Below are 23,282 nucleotides of genomic sequence, written 5' to 3'. Positions count from 1 at the left end.
TCATGATGACGTTGTTATCGGCTTATATTTATTTATTGTTTAAATGTAAATGTTGAACCCTTCATTATGTACTTATATGGACGCAATCGGATTCGTTTCGTGAAAGTACTAATATATGGTTTCTCTTTGTTGTATTCTCTAACTGTTTGCATTGATCCTTCCGTTTCAAGGAAAATATCGAAGCTATATATGGTACGAAATAGCTGGGAGTACAGCAATCGATTGCCCTTCTTCAATTGTGACGGCTGTAAGGAGTTTGTCCAAAACTCCATCATCTGCAAAATGAATTGAAAGATATACTGAGAAGGCCGCAAATATACTGTATTGGACTCACTTTAATTGCCGCATTGTTCATTGAAGTATGTCGTCCATTCCAATGCACACTTAAGATCCAAAGCGGAATATCTAAGGGATAATTGCTGGGTATTCGAATGAAACACTCCATTTTGGCAGATCCACGCACAATTACAGCCCTATAGGAGGTGTACGTGATTCCATTCGAAGGCGACAAATTGTAAATTAATCCAGCGTTTTGAATGTTAAATTCCTCACTGGAGATTGCAGTCCACTGCACCAAGCTACAAGACAAGCCTTCTGGATAAATATTCTCCTTTGATATAGACAGATCTACATCTTTATAGGTCAAACCACGTATTTGTTGAGTTAGTCGTAACCACGATTGCCAACGTTTTAGGATGCGCATAAAGACTTTACGAATCCATTTATGCAAATTAAATTCGTGCTTAAAAGTTTGCTTCTTATTAACGGTCGCTATCGAACACATGCTCTGCAGCCAACAATATGGTTTTCCATATCCATTTTCAACCAGGTATTCCAAACACTTCTCCGTGGTCAAATTTAAATTCTGCAACTGTAAGTGAAATCATGCATATTATCAGATTAACTTTGTAATATCCTATATGGTTTCGTATCTTATTGTTATCTATAAGCAATAAGCGAAATTTGTAGAGCTTTTTTCTTACTTCATATTCTATGCCTGGAATAGGAATATAATTTCCCGTATCATCAGGATATAAATGTCCGAGCAGGTCCTCAACCATGTTGGCATCTCTTTAAAGAAATTTAAATATAAAATAAATTGCTTATATATATATAATAATATTACAAACCCTTGAAAATTAGAATTGTTTGTACTGTTTAGTTGTGCTCGCACAGTTACACATTTGAGCAATTGCCAGTATCTCACAATTAGTATTAGCTCAAAAGACTTATCTGGACTTTCAATCTGAAATAAACACATAAAATTTCATAGGTAAAGATAATCAGATAGTTTTACAGATTATTACACCATTCATCAATTAATAGATGTCCGTTAATATAGATAGTTTATGTCAACTTACGACTAGATGTATATGAAGCGGATGACATTTCAAGACTTGATCCAACGATTTATCGGGCACTGTTTCAATAGAAGTACTTTTTTCAGTGAAATGTCGACGTTCCTTCAATGTATTTTCTGTTTCCAAAAGCAATTCTTGCATTTGTTGATCACTCTCGAAACCAACTACTTTCGATGCAAATTCGGTTTTGGTACGCTGAAGGGCTTGCAGATTAATAAACAATATATACAAAGCTCTTGGCAGATACTTAAATATTGAGCTTAATTTCCATTCGACATCGAGGGATAATTGCAGTGCATCGTGCAATGGCTTTGTCGATTCTAGCAGCGTTCGTAGAGCTGGAGCAAATGAAAGATATTTTTGCGTCTGCTTCAAATTATCCTGCAATAGCTCCTGTTTTGAGGTAAGTAAGGCGCTATACTGATTATCCAGTTCTTTACGCAAACGTAATTCGCATTCCAAGCGATACAAATGTGTTTTGTGATTGGACATATTTGCGTTATCACTGCCATCGGCGGCAAACTTTATGGCATATTCTTTATCTGAAAGCAATTCCAAATAGGTGTCCCGACTCTTGAATTTTTGACATCGGACGATTTCCTTCTTCAAATGGCTAACTTCATAAAGTAGATTTTGCAATTGCAATCTACTTAGATCCACTTTTGATTTCTGCAAATGTAATTCATCTCGCCCAGATTTTATGTTTCGCTTGACTTTCCGGTTTGAGTGCTTTAATGCTACAAACATTAATACACCTGGTGATTGCTTCAATTCCAAAACATGTCCCTGTCAAAAAAAAAAATATTAAGTTCTTCTGTTGATGCTAGATCCATATTGTGTACCCACAGCGCTTTTTAATTCAAAGAGATCGTTCATAGCTTCTTTTAACTTCACAAATTGTGTGTTTAATAAATCTTCCATGTTCATATTGCCTGTATATTTGCCGCGTCAAAGTCTTTTCTATTAGCAGGAATGTGGATAATAAAGACAGCGTCGAGCCAACTGTAGAGATGAAAGATTTCTTGTATTGATATCGAGAGGAGATGCCTCTAATATCGATATGAGACGATGAATTTTAGTAATCGTTATTCACTGCACCGTATATTGTATAGTAGTAGTATTATTACTTTGTTGCCTTTTTTTTTCTTATGAATAATACTCTAAAAAATTAACATCAAAATCTTTAATATTTATTTACATTAATACTATAATACAATTTCAACGCTTTTCAATATCTGTTTAATGGAAACATGCTCTAAGTAGTCGAAATGAATATTTCGTTTAATCGATACACTACATATTTTTATTCACATCTCTACCTCTTATATGAAAGGGTTTCTCATAAAAATATATAAACCTTCAAGAAATACGGTGAAATCCAAAATCATACCTTTTAACAATGCTTCGGTCGATGTATCAAAGGTCCAATGCATTTAGGCTTATGCTTCCATCTCGCCGAATGCAGCAGACTGTTGCGGAAACAGAGATGAAAGTAGGTATTCTGTTGCAAGTTAAGTCCATGCAACACAAGTAATAAGTCTAATTTGTTGATAACTTTTTATATTGACTAAAACAACAATATTAAAACTGAGAAGATTATAACTCATCTTCTGCACTTCTAGTTTCAAATAAATTATTTACGACAAAAGAATGTAGTAGTTGTCAAAAAACTTACTTCAACTATGCTGAAGTCTTAATTTTTGTCACACCCGGCTTTTTACTAAATAAACTAAAATTAAAATGAAATGTAAATTAATACGGCTGCCTTTAAATAAAAGAGGTTCCTACAAATATTTACTTAGTATTGCATATCTATTAATTATTCACATTTTTAAATAATTGTCTCTTAACTTCATCATGCCGTTCTTAACTTTTGTAATTTGCTTTTCCATTTAGATGTTTACGTAATCATAATGCTAATTTTACGATCATAAGCTTACTTATCGTTTTCTGATTTAATTTAGCATATCCCGACTCCAGCTCCACCTGTGAAACATATAGTTCAGTCAAGTCCAAACAAAACTGTTGGCAAATGGTTTCTGGGATGCAGCGGCATGGTCTTCGTTGCTGTTGGACTGGGTAAAATAAAATGAAAATATTCAAATTGGAATATGATTAATATTTTGTTCATAAAGGTGGTGTAACAAGGCTAACAGAATCAGGACTTTCAATGGTATCTTGGAACTTGGTGGGTGAACATATGCCACGAAATCGAGACGAGTGGATAAAAGAGTTTGAGAACTATCAACAGTATCCGGAATTTAAGCTGTAAGTTACCATAACGAATGAATAAACATGTGAACAATTTCTTAAAGATTGCTTATTACTTTCAGAAAGAATGCTAAAATGACTGTGGATGAGTTTAAATTTATTTACATGATGGAATATATACACAGAATGTGGGGCCGCGCAATTGGAGCGTTTTTCATAATTCCTGCAGCATACTTCTGGAAAAAAGGATACTTTTGTGCAAAAACTAAGAAAATGGTGCTTGTGCTAGGAACTCTAATTGGTCTGCAAGGACTGATGGGATGGTATATGGTTAAGTCCGGATTGGAGAACCGATTTGATAATCCAAATGATGTGCCTCGCGTTTCTCAGTATCGATTAGCTTCACATTTAGCTGCAGCATTTGTGCTATATTCGCTGTTCTTATCTAATGCAATGTCCAAGTTGATACCAGCGGAAACATTGACGTCTGCAGCAAAGCGTGTACCCAAAATTAAAATGCTGTCACATATGACGAAAGGTATGGTGTTCCTGACTGCAATATCCGGTGCATTTGTTGCTGGACTGGACGCTGGATTAGTATATAACTCATTTCCGAAAATGGGCGATGACTGGATACCTGATGACATTTTGCAATTTAAGCCAATGCTGAAAAATGTAACAGAAAACCCAACGACGGTGCAATTTAATCATCGTATCCTGGGCATCACAACAGTTTCATTAATAACAGCCTTATGGTTGGCAATGAGACGCCAGAAATTGCCCAAGCGTGCAAAGTGGGCTATCAATGCAGTCGCTGTTATGGCCTGGACACAAGCCACCTTAGGCGTAACTACATTACTCAACTATGTACCTGTGCCTCTGGCTACAGCTCATCAATCTGGATCACTGATACTCCTAAGCACTGCTGTGTGGCTTTCGCACGAACTTCGTTTTTTGAAATACATACCAAAATAAATACGAGTATTGTAATTTTATATTGTAACTAGTAAATAAAAGTATGTATTTGTTTAAATAATTTTATATTATAAAGAAATTTTAAAATGGTATAGGAATGTGTTTTAGTATTTAAATCGCTTGAGCAATCAGATGCCTTGGAATGATCGCCCAGATTCAAACACTACGTCGCTTTGCAGGGTATTCCAGGGATAGGAAAATTATATATTATGCAAGAGACGATACGCATCGTACGGATATAGCGGACAATCGGCAAAATCGTTGCCTATGAGTGTTGAAGTGTTTTAACGCAGGAGCTATTTATATATATATTGAAATGTTACAGATGAACACTTTCAATTTGGCAGTTGTCTGTTAAAGAATCAAGCCTGATAAGAGCATTGTTATTAGACTTTTTATTTGCAATCGACAATTTGGGCATTTAAAAGAAAATTTAAAATACTCAGGTATAATTGCAATTTAAATTAAACAGTTAGTTTTATTTTACCTGTGAAAGTAACTGTTCTTTCATGTTAACATTTTTGCTGACTGCGCAGAGGAAATTTATGCGCAAAACCAAATACGAAATTGATGTATATATGTATGTGGCGAGGTGCGCGAGTGCTTTGAGACCATCAGAGTTAGTTATTGAAGTTGACTGTTTTTTTTTTGTTATTTAAAACATAATTACAAATGTACATATATAATTAAAGAAAACTTGACGCTTAATATTGATAGACAGACTATTTAAACAGACAACATTCTAACTAAATTGACTAGGCACAGAGGCTGTTTACGAAAAATCAATAAAATTATACACATTAAATATAAATGTGCGAAGCCCAAAACACAAATACAAAGCAGCTTAAACGGAATTTACTACTATAAAAATGTATGGCCTACCTCCAGCTGCGCTTGATGTTAATGTAAGTCCATACTACTGGTCAAATAGCTATGAGTTTAATCTATAAGAAATTAAGGTAATATCAAATATACATACTTTCAAAAGAAGTCAATTCAAATGCCCCTCTACTGGGATATATATTCAAGTTTATATTCATGCAGACTCTTGCAATCTAAGCTCGTGCTTCTATTAAAGTTAGACCCCACATTGTTAAGTTTACATTTATTGGATGATTGTCAAAGGAAAATGAAAATGTTCTTTAGCTTCTATATGCTACAGGTCCCAGCCCAACTTCTTATAAGTCTTAACTCGTCTCACATACTCAATAAGCAACAGCTAATGAATGGATCAACTTAGATTTTAGTGCTTAGATAGCTATAGATATGTGAGATCTCTCTCTCTCTGACTAACATTGAATTTGATTATTTGCAGAATCAGCGCTTTCGACTTCGTGATATTGACAACGAGCACATAATGTCAACTTTTGGAAATATTGGGCACTCCTTGAGCATATCTGTAGAGAGATTTATAACGATTGGAGAAATAATTGCTGAGGAAAATACGGATATAAAAGTGGATATGTATGAGGCGGCCAGAGAAGCGAGAGATGCAGGTAAGCCTCCTAAGACTGTAACTATGTAAATATATTTAAATATAAATATAAATATAAAATTAAATCATTGACCATTTGACTCAAGCTACAGCCTATAAGATATATATATATATATATATATATATAAAACCATTAAATTGTATTTGTTTTCTTTAGGAAAATCGATTGAACAGCTATGCGAGCTGTCGCCTTTGAGTGGCATGGAGGTGCGCCATCATATCGAGCCCTTGAAGGATTATGGCGCCATTATATTAGCAGCCAGATCTCTGCTATCGTCTATAACGCGAATTTTACTGCTAGTCGACATTGTTGTGGTCAAGAAATTGCTCACGGCAAAGAAGCGAGCATCGGAGAGCTTAGAAAAGTTAGAGTCTGTTATGAATTTCACGGAATTCGTGCGCGCGTTTTCTATATTTGGCACAGAAATGATCGAGCTGGCTTACCTGACGGGGCATCATCGGAACTCATTCAAGGAGGAGCGCAGACGCGCTCAAATGTTTTCGGCACGTCAAATTCTGGAGAAGTCTATATCAATTCTACTGACATCATCGAAGAATAGTTTGATACACAGCGATTGCGTGATAGTTAAAGAGAATCGCGACACCGTCTTTTGCCAAATTCGACGGGCTATGGACTTGATACATTTCGTCATAAAAGACAGTATCTTCGACTCGGCGAAGCACATGGCGTTTCGCAATGCGCGCTGCAACTCAAATTATGAAAATGAAAGTATCTACACGACAATAAAACGCATCATAAACCTGATCAAGAAGTTCAAGCTGCAGTCGATACAGTACGACTGCAATAGCAACAAGGAGGGCAACAACAATCCAGATGCGTTATACTCTCTATTCGATGATGAGGATTGGAAGAGCGAAAAGAACTTAACTCCGGCTGTCGGTGGTCATATGATAAAAAATACAAATTTCAAGAAACATTTAACCTACGAAAGTCTAGACCTGCGGGATGAGCTCTCGGTGGCGTTTGACAAGTTGTTCGAGAAGGCACACGACTTCACAGACTCTCCCTACATAAGTCATGAGCATCGGAAGAACATACTGATCTACTGTGACAACTGTAAAGTGGAGTTTGAAATGTATTTGAATCTATTGATAAAAGATCAGCATGATAATCGAGGTGTGGGCGCACCGATACAAAGCCGAGATCCTGAGCTGGGCATGCTTGCAAGTCTGCAGGAATTGTGCAAACAGCTTGTCATATCTGTGTCCAGTCAAATCGCTGACTTCAACGAATCGCTGAACGTTTGTAAAAAGATTGTGAAATCGTTCTATGCCTTGGCTATGGCACATGATCTGGAGAATCTGAATCAATGTTCGACGAAGTTTCACGACTGCTGTGATCACATCTTCGATATTTGCAAATTGTTGCAGCACATCGCGCCGACGGAAGGGCTTCAGGTACATGCCAAGTGCTTGGCAATCAACTTGCGAATCTACGGTCCGCAAGTATTCATTGCGGCGAAAATTCTATGGAAGTACGCCAACAGCAGTGCTGCGAACGAAAATTTCGAATCGTTTTTAGAAATGTGGAAATGGCTCATCAACGAGATCTCAATGATTGCCAAAAAGATTCTCGCATCGGTGGACACAACCAAGGCGGACATAGATACCCAAATGGAGGTGAGCCTAGAATAAACATATTTAATAATATTATTAATTTTGCATTTGTTTTTTTTTCTCTTGCAGAAGTGTGAAACAACAATGAAACCATCGAAGCCATACGCTGCGGCCACAGATGAAAGAGAAATGGTCGAGTACTCTGGCTTGGAGGGCAAAAATAATGGCGATGCAACGAAATGGACGGACGACCTATCAGATGATAACGATATTTTGAAAAGAGCTAAGAATATGTCAGCTATGGCTTTTCTGATGTATCAGTTTACCAAGGGCAGCGGTTCTCTAAGAACAACACAGGATTTATTTACACAAGCTGAATACTTTGCTGAAGAAGCCAATCGACTTTATAAAGTTTTACGTCATTTTTCATATCAGGTACTTGAACTTTATGGTAGATGTCGATTATTTCGGCATGCCCAAGACAATCTCTATAGATCGTCCATTTTACAGAAACTGAAAAAAACAGGAAGCCAGAAAGAGTGGGGATCTGACAATAGCAGTAGATTGCAGAGAGAGTGATCAGTTGGGAACAGAAAACGTAAAGCGAGTGGAATCAGGCAGCAAAGAGCAGGGAGTAAAGAAATAGAGAAATAGAGGGACAAGGAATAGAGAACATGAAGCGGAAAACATAGAAAATAACACAGCAGCAGGGAAACATCGGGAAGCGGGTGCTGAGACCAGAGCGAAGAGAGTAGAAGTAGGCAGTATGAACAACAGTGAGTAGGAATAGGAGAAGGGGTAGGAGCAGAGTGGAGCGAGCACTGGGATGAGCACAGCTCATTGATGATATGATATGATGTGCTTGCTTCCCCATAGCTAGTTTTCTCCTACAATTTTGAGGCTGTTAATAATCTGTTGGAGGGAATCAATCTTAAAATCATCTACCCAACCCATGCTCTAGTCTTGCTACATCTTCATATATATATATTATTTACAAATAATGACACTTGATAAATATGAAATGTATATATTTTCAGGTACCTGCAAGTGATAACAAGAAGGATCTTCTAAGTATTTTAGATAGAGTGCCGACTTGTGTCCAAGCTCTGCAATTTACTGTCAAAGATCACACAGTCGGCAAAGCTGCAACATTTGTGAAGGTTGATCACGTCATAAGGGAAACCAAGAACCTTATGAATGTGATAAACAAAGTTGTCTCTAAATGTTTTGAGTGCGCAAATAAGGTAAGTTCACTTAACGTACAGTATCACTCTATATATAGTCCGTTCACAAAGTAAAAGTTAGCTTGGTCTTGTGCAAACTACGCTAGTTCGTCCGTCTGTCGGTTCGCAAAAATTGCAATTGTTTCACGCTTAGCTCACTTTCCCGAAAGGCAAACCAAACTTCACTTGCTCTACACAAACCAACTAGTATCTAGATCAGTAGCATCAAGTTTCGTAGGCTAGATTGGTTAGCTAGCACCAATTGGCTTAGTGTCTTACTAAACGAACAGATATATTTTAGGCTACAGGGCACAAAGGACAGCAGGACATGTCTTTGGTTTAGTTCAACTATTTTAACTCCTAGAACCAACCCGATGGTTCCACGACATTTATCATAAGTTTGATGAGAAATGAACTGGGTAAATGGTGTTAGTTCTCCATTTAGAATTACTTAACTTTGAGCGGCTTGATGAACTCATTCTATTGAAATTATTCAAAACATTTCCAATTGCAGTACAAATTAAATTTAACTGGTATTACTGGAGGACTGACGTCGGGCTCGGTGCGCGGCGATGACAATGTCGCGGGTGGCATGTGCGACTCGAAAGGAACAACCAGCAGCACCGAAGGCAGCATGTGACATTATGGAATGGCTCGAAGAGCCAAAGGGGACGCCAGGCGGACGCGCGTGTCATTCTTATTGTTTTGATCATGGCCAATAAGGCACAGAATTTATCACTCTCATTATTACCTAGGCATACATTTGTTAACTAATACGAACTCTGTATTCCAGCAGTCAACTGTTAAAGTATATGTTGTAACATATTTGTACACTGTAAGATACATCTTTATATATTTTACTAAAGCGAGAAACTAACACACATTCAACCATCAATTATATATTCACAATTAATGTACGTGCTTTTAAGTGATCGAATAAAGATAAGTTGATGTGCTTTTTTGAAATTTCCACACTTGAAATGGAATGGTATTTTGATGCCAGCTATTAGAAATGTATTGAAAAATGAAATAAAAACAAATTGTATTGCACTTTGGCTATTGGTTACTTCTTGTTCTTATTTTCTGTATCTCTAGGCCCATCCGAGTTGAGCAACAACATTAAAAGTTGTGCTCAAATTATATTTTAGGCCATAACTGCAGAGGCAATTGCTATATTTTTAAAACGTTTCCAGCAAATTGAAGTATGAGACTTCAAATGCTCCTAAGGTAAGACAAGGACACCAGATTTTAGTACAAAATAGTAGTATTTAGTAGTATTTAGTACTATTTAGCAGTATTTAGTACTATATAGTAGTATTTAGTACTGTTTAGTCCTGTTTAGTAGTATTTAGTACTATTTAGTAGTATTTAGTACTATTTAGTAGTATTTAGTAGTATTTAGTAGTATTTAGTACTATTTAGTACTATTTAGTACTGTTTAGTACTATTTAGTACTATTTAGTACTATTTAGTAGTATTTAGAAGTATTTAGTGGTATTTAGTACTATTTAGTAGTATAGTAGTATTTAGTAGTATGGACTTGCATTTAGTAGTATTTAGTAGCAAACATAGTACTTTATATTGTTGGGTATCTCATCTTATGTTCCGCTATATAGCCATAATCTGGAACCCTAGGGGATTGACTTGATATTGATAAATGACTAAGTGTATTTCAGCTTGAAAGACCATTTGCCACAACACAAGCGGTGGTTGATGATGAATGCATTGACTGTGAGCTAATATGATATACAGTGGGTTAGTGCAGCAGACCACTTCGAATTAAATCTAACGTATATAATATAATTCTATACATCAAGAAACTCTATGTGGCATAAATAATATCTAAGCATGATAGATATATGCATATTCTATGCCGTCTGGTCGACATGGGCACAATTCAAGCAAGGCATATATTGCATATGCGAGCGTGGCAAAATGTTTTGTTTTCCAATTTTCCTGTGCTCCTTTGTTTGATAACGTATAGAAGGCAAACTGATAAGCGAACATATGTTTCAAATTTCTCTACAAGATTATTTTCAGCCAAGTGCACACACAAATTTATATTTGCCAACTTCTTAAGCTTTGTTTGTTGAAGTGGTTACCACATATTACGGAAAATATGGTGGAAATGACGCAGAAAAGCCACGGAAAAGGTTTCAGCATCATTGAAGTTGGACTGAGAAATACCCTAGCTTCAAGATTATGAAATTATTACATATTTAATGGACTAAAGCAGTAAAGAACTAGATAATATATAGAAATAAATATGATAGCTTCATAGATATATCTTGTACATATTATTTTAATTAAATATATTTTTACATATTTAAACAGATTTTTATATATTTTAAATGCATTATACGATATAAAATAATATTATATTTCTGCAGAAAATTTTTTTAATCTGTAAATATATTTTAAATTATAAATTGGGTCCCCATTCATCACTTTTCATAAAACCTTCTTAACAAAAAACTTACAGGGTATCTGAATACAACTAACTTAATAATAAAGGGTATACTTTTTGTTGTTTGTCCTCCATAAATGACGTTATTCCCTCTTTGTTAACAACACCCTGTTTTTCCATCCTTTCATAATTTGCTATAAATTGAGCAGATGCCGATGTGAAGAGCACAGTCGTTCCTCAGATTTCATTGTGCGCTGGCTAAGCTTTCGAGTTGAATTGTGCTTTAAAGGATTTTTATTATAAATATAAATAATATTAAAAATATGTTTAATATAAAACATATATCACTTACCAAACTACGCTTTACACAAAACTAAAAATCGAATTCAGTAAACCTTATAATTCTTCTAGACAAATCTGTGTTTTATAACAAAATTGGAAAACAACATAATATAAAGGAAGAGCATATTTTGTTGGCTCTTGTTTAAGTTTTTATATATATTTATTTGTTTGAAATTATATAATTTATTAACAAAATATTATCATATTATATTAATATAATGAACTTTAATATTTTCTAGATTTGGCGGATGTTTACTTACTGGACTAACCCGATGCTGTGTAGCATATTTTCAAATGGACATTTTTTAGCACTTCGCAACTTTTCTTTATGGTCTTCTCGCCAAGTTTAATGCAATTCTTTCTGCGATATTAACCAGATTCCTTTCACTATTCACATCTCGTCGAGCATCGACAGCTATAGCCATCCTCTTGGAGACGAGATCATAGGGATTAGATTCTTCAGCTACGTTGCTTTTTTGTTATCTGATAATCTCATCGGTTAGAAGGTGGCCTTTGATGGGCCTTTTCTGTCCCTATATTTTCTGCTGGTGACCATTCGTGAAAGCAAAAGAGTACTATTACCCTTGCACCCTTTATTACTGACTGTCTCAGAATATGGCGTATGGAATGTTGAGATTGGTTATGTTAACTTATGTATACAGTTCGAACTACCAAATTCATATAACCTGCAGCGGCAGCACTCCATTAAGTATGCTATAAATAACATAATTCATGAATCTTTCTATTGATATCTTCACTCTTTCAACTCGTTTCTGCTTTTCTGTCATAGAAAGAATCTGAAAATTAAATATATATAGTCATAAGCCATATGCATATGCTATTTCTATTTCAGTTTCATTACAAATTAGTTATAAAAAATATTATCAAAGATCAAATATTATTTCATTTTCACTAAAATACATTTCTAAATCCATCTATAGTTAGTATAAAAAATATAAGTTATTTAAGACTAATGTATATACTTTATTTATAGTATTACTGAATATTATTTTTATTTGATTAAGAGTAAACTTTTATATTTTCGATATTGTAAAATAATTTCTAAATATCCTGCATGTTTTTTTTTTTGTTTATTTTTCATTTTATTCAGATTCTTCAACTGTACAGTTAAATTTTGGCAGCTACTACATTCTACAATCCAACAGAGATATCCTACCTGATAATATATTTAATCTACTTTCGAAATTAACTGGGCTACGACTGGGCGAAAAGAAAGCTCAGCCTGAAAAATATCAATCGAATCGTCAGTCAAAGCGTGATCTAGACAGTATTGGTGGGGGACATTTGATCAAAAAATCTTTATATTACTAACCGAAAGTCAATTAATATTATGATCCAATATCACCTTTCTAAATGTAAAGTCAATTAATCTATGATCTTTGCCCAAAATCAAATTATACAACACAAATTATCTGAGGTAATAAAGCAATTTATGTAAAGTACGTAAATATTTATATATGAAATTTAATACTGGTTGCCTTTAAGGATTAGCCTTAAGAGGTATGTGGGAACAACAGCTTATCCAGAATTTGACTATAATTTTGGAAAAATGGTAACTGTATAGAAACCTGAATATTAAATAAAGGTAAATGGTGTGGATATATTCTAGCCGGTCATTCTATTTCACTTAACTTTTTGTTAATACTTTCAACTTTTTTAATATATTTTTATATTATTTTGAAAGTTGTATTCTTTTGGCAAGAAGTGTAAGGATCCAGGAAATATACAAATAAATATAGTTTTTTTAATATATTTCTTAAAATTAAAACTTAAAAACTTGAAATTATATATTTAAAACCATTTCATTTGGTTTCAAAAGCTTTCTTGGAAAACTTAGATGGAAAATTAGTGCTAAGGTAAGTGATAATCCTCATGCTATTCGAAAAGTAGAGGATTTATTAAATAAATAAAGGACAATTGAACGTGACAGTACAATGTCATTTGACTATAAAATTCTTTCAGATCAAAGCTACATCTTACCCATTCCTCTTCTTGGTCCCATTCCTATTCCTTATGCTTTACCTTTTCAGAGTCTACCTAGTTTCAAATTTAATCGTTTTGCTTGTCTTTTTCAGAGTGCTATTCGTCTTTAAGGATCTCATGCAGCAGGCTACAAAGTATCAACGCGATTTCAATACCCAGAGCGACCTGTGGGATTTGGCAGCCAACAACAACAACGATCATCGAGCAAATCGACCAGCTTTAGTTCGAAAGGATTCAGCTTACAACAAGAATTCCTGGAAGAGTAAAACCAAAAGAAACTTTGATGAGATCGATAAGGCTTCCGTCAGTTTTGGCATACTCAATCCACTTGTATAGTTGACTTTTGACTAAGACTTGTATACGAATATATAATTAACGCAAATTCGCTTTGTGTCAGGGGAAACAAGAAACATAAATATACTCAACAGCAACTAGGAAAACGAAAATATTTGTAAATATATACAGCAATATCAATAAAAACAATTGTAATTGTTAATAACATGTTTATTTATTCTTCTTTAATGTTGAGTTTTGTGAAAGGTCATACCAGATCTAAATGCAGCGCTTTTATTTTTTTTCAAGGGACTATTTAAATACAAATTACATTTGATAATTATATTTAAAACAGTAATTCAATAATATATTCTTCACTTTATTTTTTGAATTACGGCGATAGGGATAACCTATAACAATTCATATTGACGAAGGTGCATCCTTTGAATTATGTCCCTACAATCATTAAAAACTCGCTTTATGTTTTCTGTGTCAACGGCGCATGTAAAATGTGGGTAACAATAGTGTTTACCGTCTCCACTTGCTGTCGATATACGCTGTGGAAACATTGAAAAATATATATTAACAACAACCAAATTTATTTTGCATGAGCTTTAAGATTGATTACCAGAAACTCGTCACGTATAAAATATTTTGCTCTTATTACTTCTGGGTCATCGTTAGATTCCATTATTGCGTCACCTAGTTTATAAAAATTGGGATAAAGTTAATTTATTGGAATGGCAAAACAAACGCAAATTTAATTTTAATTGCTTAAGTTAGCTTTTAAGATATTTTCCTATAGGGGGAGACATTGGGAGGGTAGCTTTAAACGTTTCCAATTTGATTTCTGTTAATTATCATATTTTCAAAAATACATATTATGATCTTTGTTTTTCAATTTATTTATTATAACACGGATTTGAGTTCTTGGTTTTTGATTTTTGATAATCCTTAATTTTGGTTGAAGTATTCTAATTCAATTAATTAAGTTACTTACTTGGCGTTTGATATTTGTTAAACTCGGAAAAATATTCCGACAATTTACTTTTTCCAGCCTTAATTTTCTCTGCTAACAAATCTTGCTTATTTAGAAAAAGTATAATAGAAATTGTGCGTAGCCATCTATAAAGACAAATATTTATTAAAGTAATGGAATAGCATTTATAAATTACATTTAATACCTGTTATTCCAAATACTCTTAAATAAGTCTAAGGATTCACGAAGCCGATTTTGAGTGGGATCCTCACGCAAAACCATATTATAACTTGAGCATGCCGTTACAAAGATTATAGCAGTTACATCATTGAAACATTGAATCCACTTCCGACGCTCGTCGCGCTGTCCTCCCACATCGAACATACTATATAGGCAAGAGATTTCGGCATTTAACGAAAAGAACATTTAAGTATTTATAGACTGAATGCAACTCACTGAAAATTAACTTTGTCCACTTGAAATCTTGTTTCAAATATTCCAGAAGTCAAAACACGGCACCGAAGAATATCTTGTTCATTGGGGGTATAATTTGGATTCTTAATTGTGCTAACTCGGTCCAAAAAGCTAAATAACAAAAATAAATAAGAGAAAATTAAATGAAAATATAGTAATTCAATAACTTTATAGAAAGTCAATCATATTAAAAATATATTACTGCTAGCTTTGCTTTAAGGCTTAAATCTTATATACAAAATTTCCCATTACAAAATACGGATACTAAGCTAGGAAGAGAACCGTGCTTATTCCATGATCTAATATATATAAACTCTATGAATCTGATATATGATCAGTGTACAAGCTCGTTTAAATGGAATAGAGAGTTAAATGAGTTCCCTACCAAAAGGTTAAATTTTACAAACAAGTCTCTCAGTTTTTTCTCTCTCTGCGTTCATATTAATCTCATTCTTATACCCGTTCTAAAAGCTTTGTGCATTGTACTTCATGTAGGTGTAATTCTTTTAGCGCATTTGACGAGTATTTTCGCAAGCGATTGCAGTTGGGTACATAGTTATTTTGATGTATACGTTTCTAGCTCACTCACTCCAAAGAGGCATTTACAAAAGAACTAAATAATGTCTACGATCCATTTACCGCATAGTCCACATTAATTTGCTTTTAACTTATTGTGCTAAATAAAAGAGTAATATTTAAGTTAAAATTATTCAAAAACAGTTTTGGTGCACATCACAACAATTAAAACAGAAATAGTAATTACATATAAATTGTAATATCTTAAGCTTCACATAACTTTCACATTCACTTACTATTTTGCGCAGTCAATTAATTGATATTCATTTGACCTCTCATAGGTTTGAAGGACCCCTTTGTCTTTCCATAGTTCTTCTGTGTGTTCATAAAATTCTGGAGGATAGTTGAAGTCAGGACCTAGAATAAAGATGATAAAATACATTAATATTCTTTCGTGAATATAAAAAAACTCTATATCAATCAACAATTATTGAGCACGTTATTCTAAGTTTTATTATTATCTTTTTTGTTCACTTACTAGAGGCGTAATCCTGAATGTATTCCACCCTGGGTTCATTTTCTTTCTTTTCTAAAGCTACAGGTGGATTTAGTGTGCTCATGGCTCCAGTAATAGTCTGTAAATAATAGATAGTTACCATCAGTATCTTTATAATTTATGTATTTCAAAGATTTTATTTCGATCTGGTAAATTTACACTTAAAATAGATTAATTTTTACATTTGTGGACTACAGGCATAGATATGGTTAATTGAGACATATATTACCTGTAAAAAAGAAACTATAAACAAGTTAAAGAGCTCTACTCAAGTGTTAAATACGTATTCTGATTAAGAATATACCAATTTTAGATAGAAGATAATTCCTTGTACAAAAGCCAATATATATCCAGCAAAGACAGAAACTCTTTCTGGTAAACGATAGAGTTGCCTTGTACTGGAATATGTCGAATACCAAACACCAACATCACTCAGCTTGCAGCAACAGCCGTCAACCAACAAGAGACCATCACCAGAAGGAAGAAAAATAAGTAGTTGACAGCATGAGTATCCACAGCAATATTTATGTCAATCAGTTCTATATTTACCTACTTACGGGAAACTATATAAGAAGTTTGGCGAAACATTCGATATACAAGTCAAGCTTTATACTATCTGAGGATCTACGTGGTTATACAAATTAACAGACAGACAGGATAAGATAGATTTGACTGCTTAACGGTTAACAGCATCATAGAAAAGTACTACAATATCACAATCAATTGTTGCTCAGCTGAATTGATAAAATATTAAAGCTGGATCGGTTCCAATAAGAATTAATATTAAATGAAGTTGAAATGGAATACTTAAATTATTTTCTTCCATTTATTATCTTTATTTTATATTGTATTGAAACTGTTTAGATAGAAAATGGATTTATATTAAATAATTTGATAGATATTATCAATTATACAATTTAAGAGTATGTTTCCTTTAAAGGATAAACTAAACAATAATTATTCTCTCACAGCTACTTTAAATATAAATCATAATAAAATACTTACACATTATATAAAAATGTCTTTCTTTTGAAAATTGTAAAAAATGTTTGCCATTTGAAAAAAGTATTAGTTATAAACATTCTTATCAGGACAACACGCTCCTATGCACTTGCAGTTTAATATTTTTAGATTTGTCTGCCCAGCGAACCGATTTAAATAATCCATTGAAAGCCTCTGGTTAGGAGTTAAGTGGGGCTTCAAAAAACAAAATAAAAAATTCCAATGAAATATTGCAAAACATAAAACAAAATGGGCATTGATTCATTCTTAAAAGCCATTCCAATGGAATGGCTACTCTAAATGTTGATAGAACTGAAGAGCCCAACTAATATTGATATGCTAGAAATGGGACTATGCTGATATATAAATATACTTTAAGGAGACTTAGAGGCTCGTCCTTCGCCAATTGCATTTCTAAAGTTTGTATTAACTTTCGATTTGATAAAAGATATAATGTTTTCTAATTTTATTTAAAAAAGTTTCTATTAAAAATGTTTTCAAGAATTTTGGAAGTATTTTAATTTAATATTCAAACTATGACAACTCCCGTGCGTCAGGGAATATATATTAGAAGCTTCACTTTCAAAACGCTTAAAGCTTGCCATTATAAAATCCAATATATAGTATATAGACACTCTTATTATCATAGTGTTAAAGCTTTCATTATTTCCGTTTTAGTATTGTAACTGAGTCAATCTCATTATAACTTACAACTAACCAGATCGAATAAAAGCTTTTTTTAATTAGGTCCAGGAATTAAAAATATAAAAAAATAAAGAAAGAATATCTGTTAAACGTTGAAAATGGACTTACCAATATAGCATCACGAATATTTTTTTTAATATCATCAATTTTCTGTTTTTTCTCTTGTTCAGAAAATCCATCGACGTGCAATATCCGCATTTGTTTGACTATAGTTGATTTACCGGACTCACCCGCTCCCAGCAAGAGCAACCTGTGCGTTGCCCTGTAAAGCTGTTTATCTTTCTGCAATTGCCTGGATATGGCATCGCTTCTTCGCTTTTGACTTTTCGAATCCTCCGAGTTGACATCAGACTGTTTTGAAGTTGGAGAGCCAAAGCAACCCATAGCAGTCCACGGAGTCCACCAACACGTCGCTCGATTTTCTTGGTTGGCGTCGGGGGACTCTGCACCCCTAGTACTTTCTCCGTTTTGCTCCAGTATAACAGAGTCTTCGTATTATTTACGCAATTTGTTTTTTCTCTTTTTATGCTATTCAAATGAGGCGGCTCCGACGACTTGCGTTCAGATGTCCTCACTTTGCGATTGCTTATGATTAATCTATACGTAAATAAAAACAAATCAAATTAAAAGTATTAATATTATAACGACAACTAATAATAATAGAAGCATTATTTTGTTTAGATATATTTTTAGTGGTATTTACGATGCCATCATCATCTCAACATGAAATCCAATTTTATTTTTAGTTATCTATCCAAAAATCTATATGTTAAACTTAAGATGACTCCAAATAATTATTTTTATTGTTTTATACACACGTATATTTAATTTATTCTTCATTAACAATTAATACGAAAATCCTTTCTGACTGTATTTAAAAAACCAAAACTTTCCTTAAAAAATGTCTAAATGTTTAGTTAATGAGATAAATGTGTTAATGAGACAAAAACACCTCTATTAATTATTTTAAAATTCTTATAAATCATTTATATATATATATATGCATTTGCATATAAAATCGCTAATTCTAACATACAATCAGATAATTTGCTTAATTGCATTAAAGTAAAATGTTTAGCTAAATTGAAACAACAGCAAAGCTAATATATTTATATATATAAAGGAGTATTTTAATTTTGTCTTGAATTATGAACACATACTAAATCTATTTATTCATGCATTATTATTCATCATTACTCTCATTATAATAAAGTTATATTTTCTTTAAGGCAAACATTCATTTCAGCTTCTCAATCTTCTGTCATTGTATAGATTTCACACTTGGAATTTTAAAAAAGATAAATTCAACAAGTATGTATGCTTCAGTTGGGAGTGCCTGACTTTGAGATACCCTGAAAGCTGCGCAAACCTGCTATCGGGATATATGTGCATGTGTATGTGCGAATAAGCTCAAGAGTTAGATGCAGAGTATCTCCCATTAGAACATTTGAATCAATTCAAGTTCAGTTTAGCTGTATTCATTCAACTTGCTGTCAAATCAGAAATGGCTGAGAATTCCACAAAGTTCTGTACTTAAAATAATTTATTTCGAGCGTGTTTAAACTGTTAAATAAACCATTTTAAGAGGAGCTGACAATATGGCACATAAATAGTGTTTGTAGGATTTCCAGATATTCTCATAATAACGTATATTTGATTAGCTTTTCGCTTGGGTAACGCTCCTGACACTATATTATAACACATTTTTTAGATTCGTATTTATTCATATTACATATGTATGTAGATACAAATGTATCTGTATCTATATAAATGTTTAGTTATCTAAACGATGCTAAAGCACAAGTTATTCCAGTACCGTGTAACAGGTGAAGAGTGGGTTTGTTTTGCGCATTCACAACATATAAGTATATGTATATGTATATACACACATACATACATACATACATATATATTTATTTATATATATATATAAATATAAATATACATATGTATTTCATTTCATATATATGAAATAATAATTAGATATATATATATATATATATGTCTGCATTATACATATATATATATATTTATCTTAAAAGGAGTTATGTAGTTTTCAGATATACATATATAGATATATACATATAAAATGTAGATACTTATAGATTGAGTAAAAGAATGAAAATGTTAACAGAATATTAAACTGATATATATATGTATATTAAAATTATAGATATGCGTGCATGAATACATAAATAAATTTCATAAATATGTATTCGCATATGTATACTCATCTTTACATATGTGTCGCGCATATATATATCTTCATATATACATATTTGTACGAATGTAGTTGTATGTATGTACATTGGTATATTATAGAAGTGTCTACATGGAACTCAATCATGCAACGTTTTATTCAAATTTATTTAATCTGTTAACGTTTTTTCTTCCTTTTCTTGTTTTTTTTTTTCGATGGGTTTAACTTTTTAAGGATTGAAAGGTCAGACGTGTTACACGACTTTTTCAGCACAAGGAACTATATATAATTATGTATCTATACATACACAAGATCTTCAATGTTCGATTAGTTAAAAAATCGCATTTATTTTGTTTATGGTATAGTTTTTGATATCATAAAAATCAAAAATTTTCCTTTGGTATATGAACTTCATTAATTTTTAGAGGCAATGTCAAGTATATAAATCTACCTTGATTACACATATGTGTATAATTCCACTAGTTATTATTCATATATATTAAGTGGACAGCTGATCTCATTAATTGCCTTGACTTGCCACATTATAAAATTAATCAGATTTTTAACTTTTCTTCAATAACTAAAAAACTCACTTTTATGTATTTTTATTTTATGTATCAACCTAGAGATGTACTACAATCGATAGTTTTTACAATACGAATTTATCGTTTTTCTAGAGATGCCAAGAATACACAAAAAATGTGCTTGCTATGTGACTCAAAAGTACAAAAATTATTAATTATATAGGGTATACCAACATGTACTAATGTATGTGTCCCAATGTACAAAGTATTGTGGACCAGATATAACATTTTCATTGCAACATATCATATTTAAAATTAGATCTAAAATAAATATAAAGAAATTGTAACGTCCTAGCTCTATCAGAAACCTCTCATTTGTTCTTTCCGACGATATTACTAGTTCGTTTGCTTTATGTTAGGTTAGCTATTTAACGCGCTTTCTATGTGCCAATCGAAATTCTATCGATTACTACACTTCCACACTAGTTCATTACTCAATAAATTATATTTTTCTTATGAAAGAATTTTTAAAAAAATATTTAAAGAAACTTTACAGCTCGTATATAAAAAAATATTTATTATATTAAATTTGTCATTTGCTAAACATTTTAACTAACTGATCATGGTTAGTTTGCTACATTGAAATGTGAATAGTGGCGTTCTTTGCTCATTATGAAATACCTTGAGCCTTCCTTTCCATTATCTTAATCAATAAAGTAGAAAACAAAGGATGTGGATTTTTTCCACATTTCAGTCCATATCTTGCTAATCATTTTCAAAAGAAAAGAAAAGACTTATTGAAAAAAGGTGGTTAAGAGGTTTGGGCATCAAAACTATAGATTCTTATATAAACCAATACAAGAATGCAAACAATACAAGTTTAATATATTTGATATTATAACCGTTAGGAATATTTAAAGAGCGTAACTGCATAGAGCGACTTAAAACAATTATAGTATTTAGCTTGCGACTTTTCTGACTTTTCTTTTTGGTAGAGACCAAGGCAGACAATTGGAACTCACAAAAATAATTTTTTTTGTATGATTCAACGATACAAAAAGTATTTTGGTTATACCCAGATATTTTTTGATTTTATTAATAATATTTAGGTTTTGATAATAATTATAAATAAAAGTAAACTTATATTATCTTCCATAACCTCTCAAGATTAGTATTAGGAAAAATAATTAAATTTCAGTTTCTAAAATATTGCAAAATAAAAATAAAATTATAATTGCTAACAGGTTTTATTAAAGATTGTATAAAGTGATGTTCCAAACAGAATTGACTTTGCCAAAAAGACTGCGAATTCTATTTCCAAGTATTCAGCGAATCTCAATTTTATGATTATACAATATATGTGTATAAATATTTATATATGATATATATTTATGTATGCATATATTCTTGATTATTATTGTTATTATTGTATATGTCTGTACATTTATATGTGTATATAAGCTAAACTGTTTTTAAGTAGCACAGGCACTGACCTTTTGGCTAAAAACAACAAAAACATGAATACACTTGCCCAGATTTCGACCCGGATACTTGTTATACAGTTATCTAAAATATGTTAGCTCTACATACATGCGCACAGCTATATGTATGTCTATATCCTCTATAAGAATATGCTCAAATCTCTGCGTTGCTCATGTCATTGTCAATATTTTAGATCTTTGTATATTTTATATAGTATTATATGATTGTAAAACTTTGTCTTACATTGAAATATTTTACAACCTTAAGTTCTTTTATGTAATAAATTAAAGATTGAATCTTAACTTTCGGGAATAAGGGTGTTTGTTGGTCAGTCATGAATGATAAATATAGATTTGTGCACTAGAAAAATGAATTAGATAATTTTTTTGGGTTTATATATAATATATATATTCAGGTAGATGTGTTGCTTTAGTGAGCCAATAATGGAACAACCGGGCTCAAATCCCAGATGTGTTGAATCGCAATCGAAGACCCAGAGTCTAACAGCTATAGGCAATAACAATAAAAATAATAAATTAGTTTCGGTATGTTTATTTATTTTATAATTCTTTTAACGTAATTCGTTTGCCATATATATATAAATAATAATTATTATGTATAAGTACATATAGTACATATATATATATAAATGTATATATATTCACATACACCTTTCTTGTCAATTATAAATTTTTGTATGCACAAGCCGCCCCCCAATACACAGCTACTTAAATTCATTCATTTTATCAATGTATACACACACACGCACACACACACCTAAATTTTTATGTATATGCATATGTGTGCACACATACAGTGAAGAAAAAAATCCGTATGGTTATTGCTTAAAAGTTGATGCGTGCTAAAAGTATTTTCCCAGGCCAAAATAGAGAGTGTATCTAGTTTTGGGAATTTTGCCAAAATATATGAATTTTGTAATTCAAATAGACACTCTCATCAGGCAGCGTTCTCCTT

General features: G+C 32.4%; 5 protein-coding genes across 10 annotated transcripts; 3 read left to right on the top strand and 2 right to left on the bottom strand.

Moving 5' to 3' along the window:
• On the bottom strand, nt 1-2,802 carry LOC111600100 (THO complex subunit 5). Of its 2 annotated transcripts, XM_030225381.1 has the most exons (7): nt 2,752-2,802; nt 2,208-2,363; nt 1,362-2,147; nt 1,131-1,246; nt 984-1,071; nt 335-871; nt 1-275 (listed from the first exon to the last, which is right to left on the bottom strand). In XM_030225381.1, exons 2-7 carry the CDS (start codon nt 2,286-2,288, stop codon nt 33-35), a joined length of 1,851 nt encoding a protein of 616 aa, XP_030081241.1. In that variant the 5' UTR covers nt 2,289-2,363; nt 2,752-2,802; the 3' UTR covers nt 1-32. The 2 variants fall into 2 exon arrangements, with proteins under 2 accessions (XP_030081241.1, XP_023171829.2); XM_023316061.2 differs by lacking the exon at nt 2,752-2,802 and having other exon boundaries at nt 2,208-2,373.
• LOC111600101 (cytochrome c oxidase assembly protein COX15 homolog) lies at nt 2,654-4,573 on the top strand. The gene is made up of 4 exons (XM_023316062.2): nt 2,654-2,853; nt 3,326-3,440; nt 3,497-3,629; nt 3,695-4,573. The coding sequence occupies exons 1-4, from the start codon at nt 2,761-2,763 to the stop codon at nt 4,545-4,547; spliced, it is 1,194 nt and encodes a 397-aa protein (XP_023171830.2). The 5' UTR covers nt 2,654-2,760; the 3' UTR covers nt 4,548-4,573.
• A 493-nt stretch (nt 4,574-5,066) lies between these two features.
• On the top strand, nt 5,067-9,752 carry LOC111600029 (alpha-catulin). 3 transcript variants are annotated; one of them, XR_002751471.2, is made up of 7 exons: nt 5,067-5,452; nt 5,863-6,043; nt 6,200-7,683; nt 7,750-8,055; nt 8,658-8,864; nt 9,145-9,262; nt 9,358-9,411. XR_002751471.2 is itself a non-coding variant. In XM_023315944.2 (6 exons), the coding sequence occupies exons 1-6, from the start codon at nt 5,417-5,419 to the stop codon at nt 9,481-9,483; spliced, it is 2,340 nt and encodes a 779-aa protein (XP_023171712.1). In that variant the 5' UTR covers nt 5,071-5,416; the 3' UTR covers nt 9,484-9,752. The 3 variants fall into 3 exon arrangements, 2 of the variants coding, with proteins under 2 accessions (XP_023171713.2, XP_023171712.1); XM_023315944.2 differs by lacking the exon at nt 9,145-9,262 and having other exon boundaries at nt 5,071-5,452; nt 9,358-9,752; XM_023315945.2 differs by lacking the exons at nt 8,658-8,864; nt 9,145-9,262; nt 9,358-9,411 and adding an exon at nt 8,131-8,389 and having other exon boundaries at nt 5,068-5,452.
• Nucleotides 9,753-13,413: 3,661 nt separating this feature from the next.
• LOC111600015 lies at nt 13,414-14,060 on the top strand. Its single transcript, XM_023315920.2, has 2 exons — nt 13,414-13,469; nt 13,689-14,060. Exon 2 carries the CDS (start codon nt 13,714-13,716, stop codon nt 13,930-13,932), a length of 219 nt encoding a protein of 72 aa, XP_023171688.2. The 5' UTR covers nt 13,414-13,469; nt 13,689-13,713; the 3' UTR covers nt 13,933-14,060.
• Nucleotides 14,061-14,085: 25 nt separating this feature from the next.
• On the bottom strand, nt 14,086-20,954 carry LOC111600016 (guanine nucleotide-binding protein G(s) subunit alpha). 3 transcript variants are annotated; one of them, XM_023315922.2, is made up of 9 exons: nt 20,895-20,954; nt 18,210-18,698; nt 16,377-16,473; nt 16,135-16,255; nt 15,305-15,433; nt 15,054-15,233; nt 14,870-14,994; nt 14,498-14,571; nt 14,086-14,426 (listed from the first exon to the last, which is right to left on the bottom strand). In XM_023315922.2, the coding sequence occupies exons 2-9, from the start codon at nt 18,483-18,485 to the stop codon at nt 14,280-14,282; spliced, it is 1,149 nt and encodes a 382-aa protein (XP_023171690.1). In that variant the 5' UTR covers nt 18,486-18,698; nt 20,895-20,954; the 3' UTR covers nt 14,086-14,279. The 3 variants fall into 3 exon arrangements, with proteins under 3 accessions (XP_023171690.1, XP_023171689.1, XP_023171691.1); XM_023315921.2 differs by lacking the exon at nt 20,895-20,954 and adding an exon at nt 20,753-20,888; XM_023315923.2 differs by lacking the exon at nt 20,895-20,954 and adding an exon at nt 17,400-17,591 and having other exon boundaries at nt 18,210-18,232.
• Between the last annotated feature and the right edge of the window lie 2,328 nt (nt 20,955-23,282).

This window comes from Drosophila hydei, unplaced genomic scaffold (genome assembly GCF_003285905.1).
Source record: "Drosophila hydei strain 15085-1641.00,03,60 unplaced genomic scaffold, DhydRS2 tig00008130-arrow-arrow-pilon, whole genome shotgun sequence".
Lineage (NCBI taxonomy): Eukaryota > Metazoa > Arthropoda > Insecta > Diptera > Drosophilidae > Drosophila > Drosophila hydei.
The sequence above is the reverse complement of the archived record's forward strand: the minus strand, read 5'-3'. Positions and strand labels throughout refer to the sequence as shown.

Bases quoted from the DNA above. Each gene is read 5' to 3' on its own strand.
- LOC111600100 (XM_030225381.1), bottom strand. From the start codon at position 2,288: ATGAACATGGAAGATTTATTAAACACACAATTTGTGAAGTTAAAAGAA. The intron at 2,148-2,207 runs GTGGGTACACAA...TTTTTTTGACAG, and splicing joins TCTTTGAATTAAAAAGCGCT to GGACATGTTTTGGAATTGAA. The intron at 276-334 runs GTGAGTCCAATA...TTCATTTTGCAG, and splicing joins TGAACAATGCGGCAATTAAA to ATGATGGAGTTTTGGACAAA.
- LOC111600101 (XM_023316062.2), top strand. From the start codon at position 2,761: ATGCTTCGGTCGATGTATCAAAGGTCCAATGCATTTAGGCTTATGCTT. The intron at 2,854-3,325 runs GTAGGTATTCTG...GATTTAATTTAG, and splicing joins TTGCGGAAACAGAGATGAAA to CATATCCCGACTCCAGCTCC. The intron at 3,630-3,694 runs GTAAGTTACCAT...TATTACTTTCAG, and splicing joins CAGTATCCGGAATTTAAGCT to AAAGAATGCTAAAATGACTG.
- LOC111600029 (XM_023315944.2), top strand. From the start codon at position 5,417: ATGTATGGCCTACCTCCAGCTGCGCTTGATGTTAAT. The intron at 8,056-8,657 runs GTACTTGAACTT...ATATATTTTCAG, and splicing joins TACGTCATTTTTCATATCAG to GTACCTGCAAGTGATAACAA. The intron at 8,865-9,357 runs GTAAGTTCACTT...TTCCAATTGCAG, and splicing joins GTTTTGAGTGCGCAAATAAG to TACAAATTAAATTTAACTGG.
- LOC111600015 (XM_023315920.2), top strand. From the start codon at position 13,714: ATGCAGCAGGCTACAAAGTATCAACGCGATTTCAATACCCAGAGCGAC.
- LOC111600016 (XM_023315922.2), bottom strand. From the start codon at position 18,485: ATGGGTTGCTTTGGCTCTCCAACTTCAAAACAGTCTGATGTCAACTCG. The intron at 16,256-16,376 runs GTAAGTGAACAA...TCTTTATTCTAG, and splicing joins CATTCAGGATTACGCCTCTA to GTCCTGACTTCAACTATCCT. The intron at 14,572-14,869 runs GTAAGTAACTTA...TTTATAAACTAG, and splicing joins TAACAAATATCAAACGCCAA to GTGACGCAATAATGGAATCT.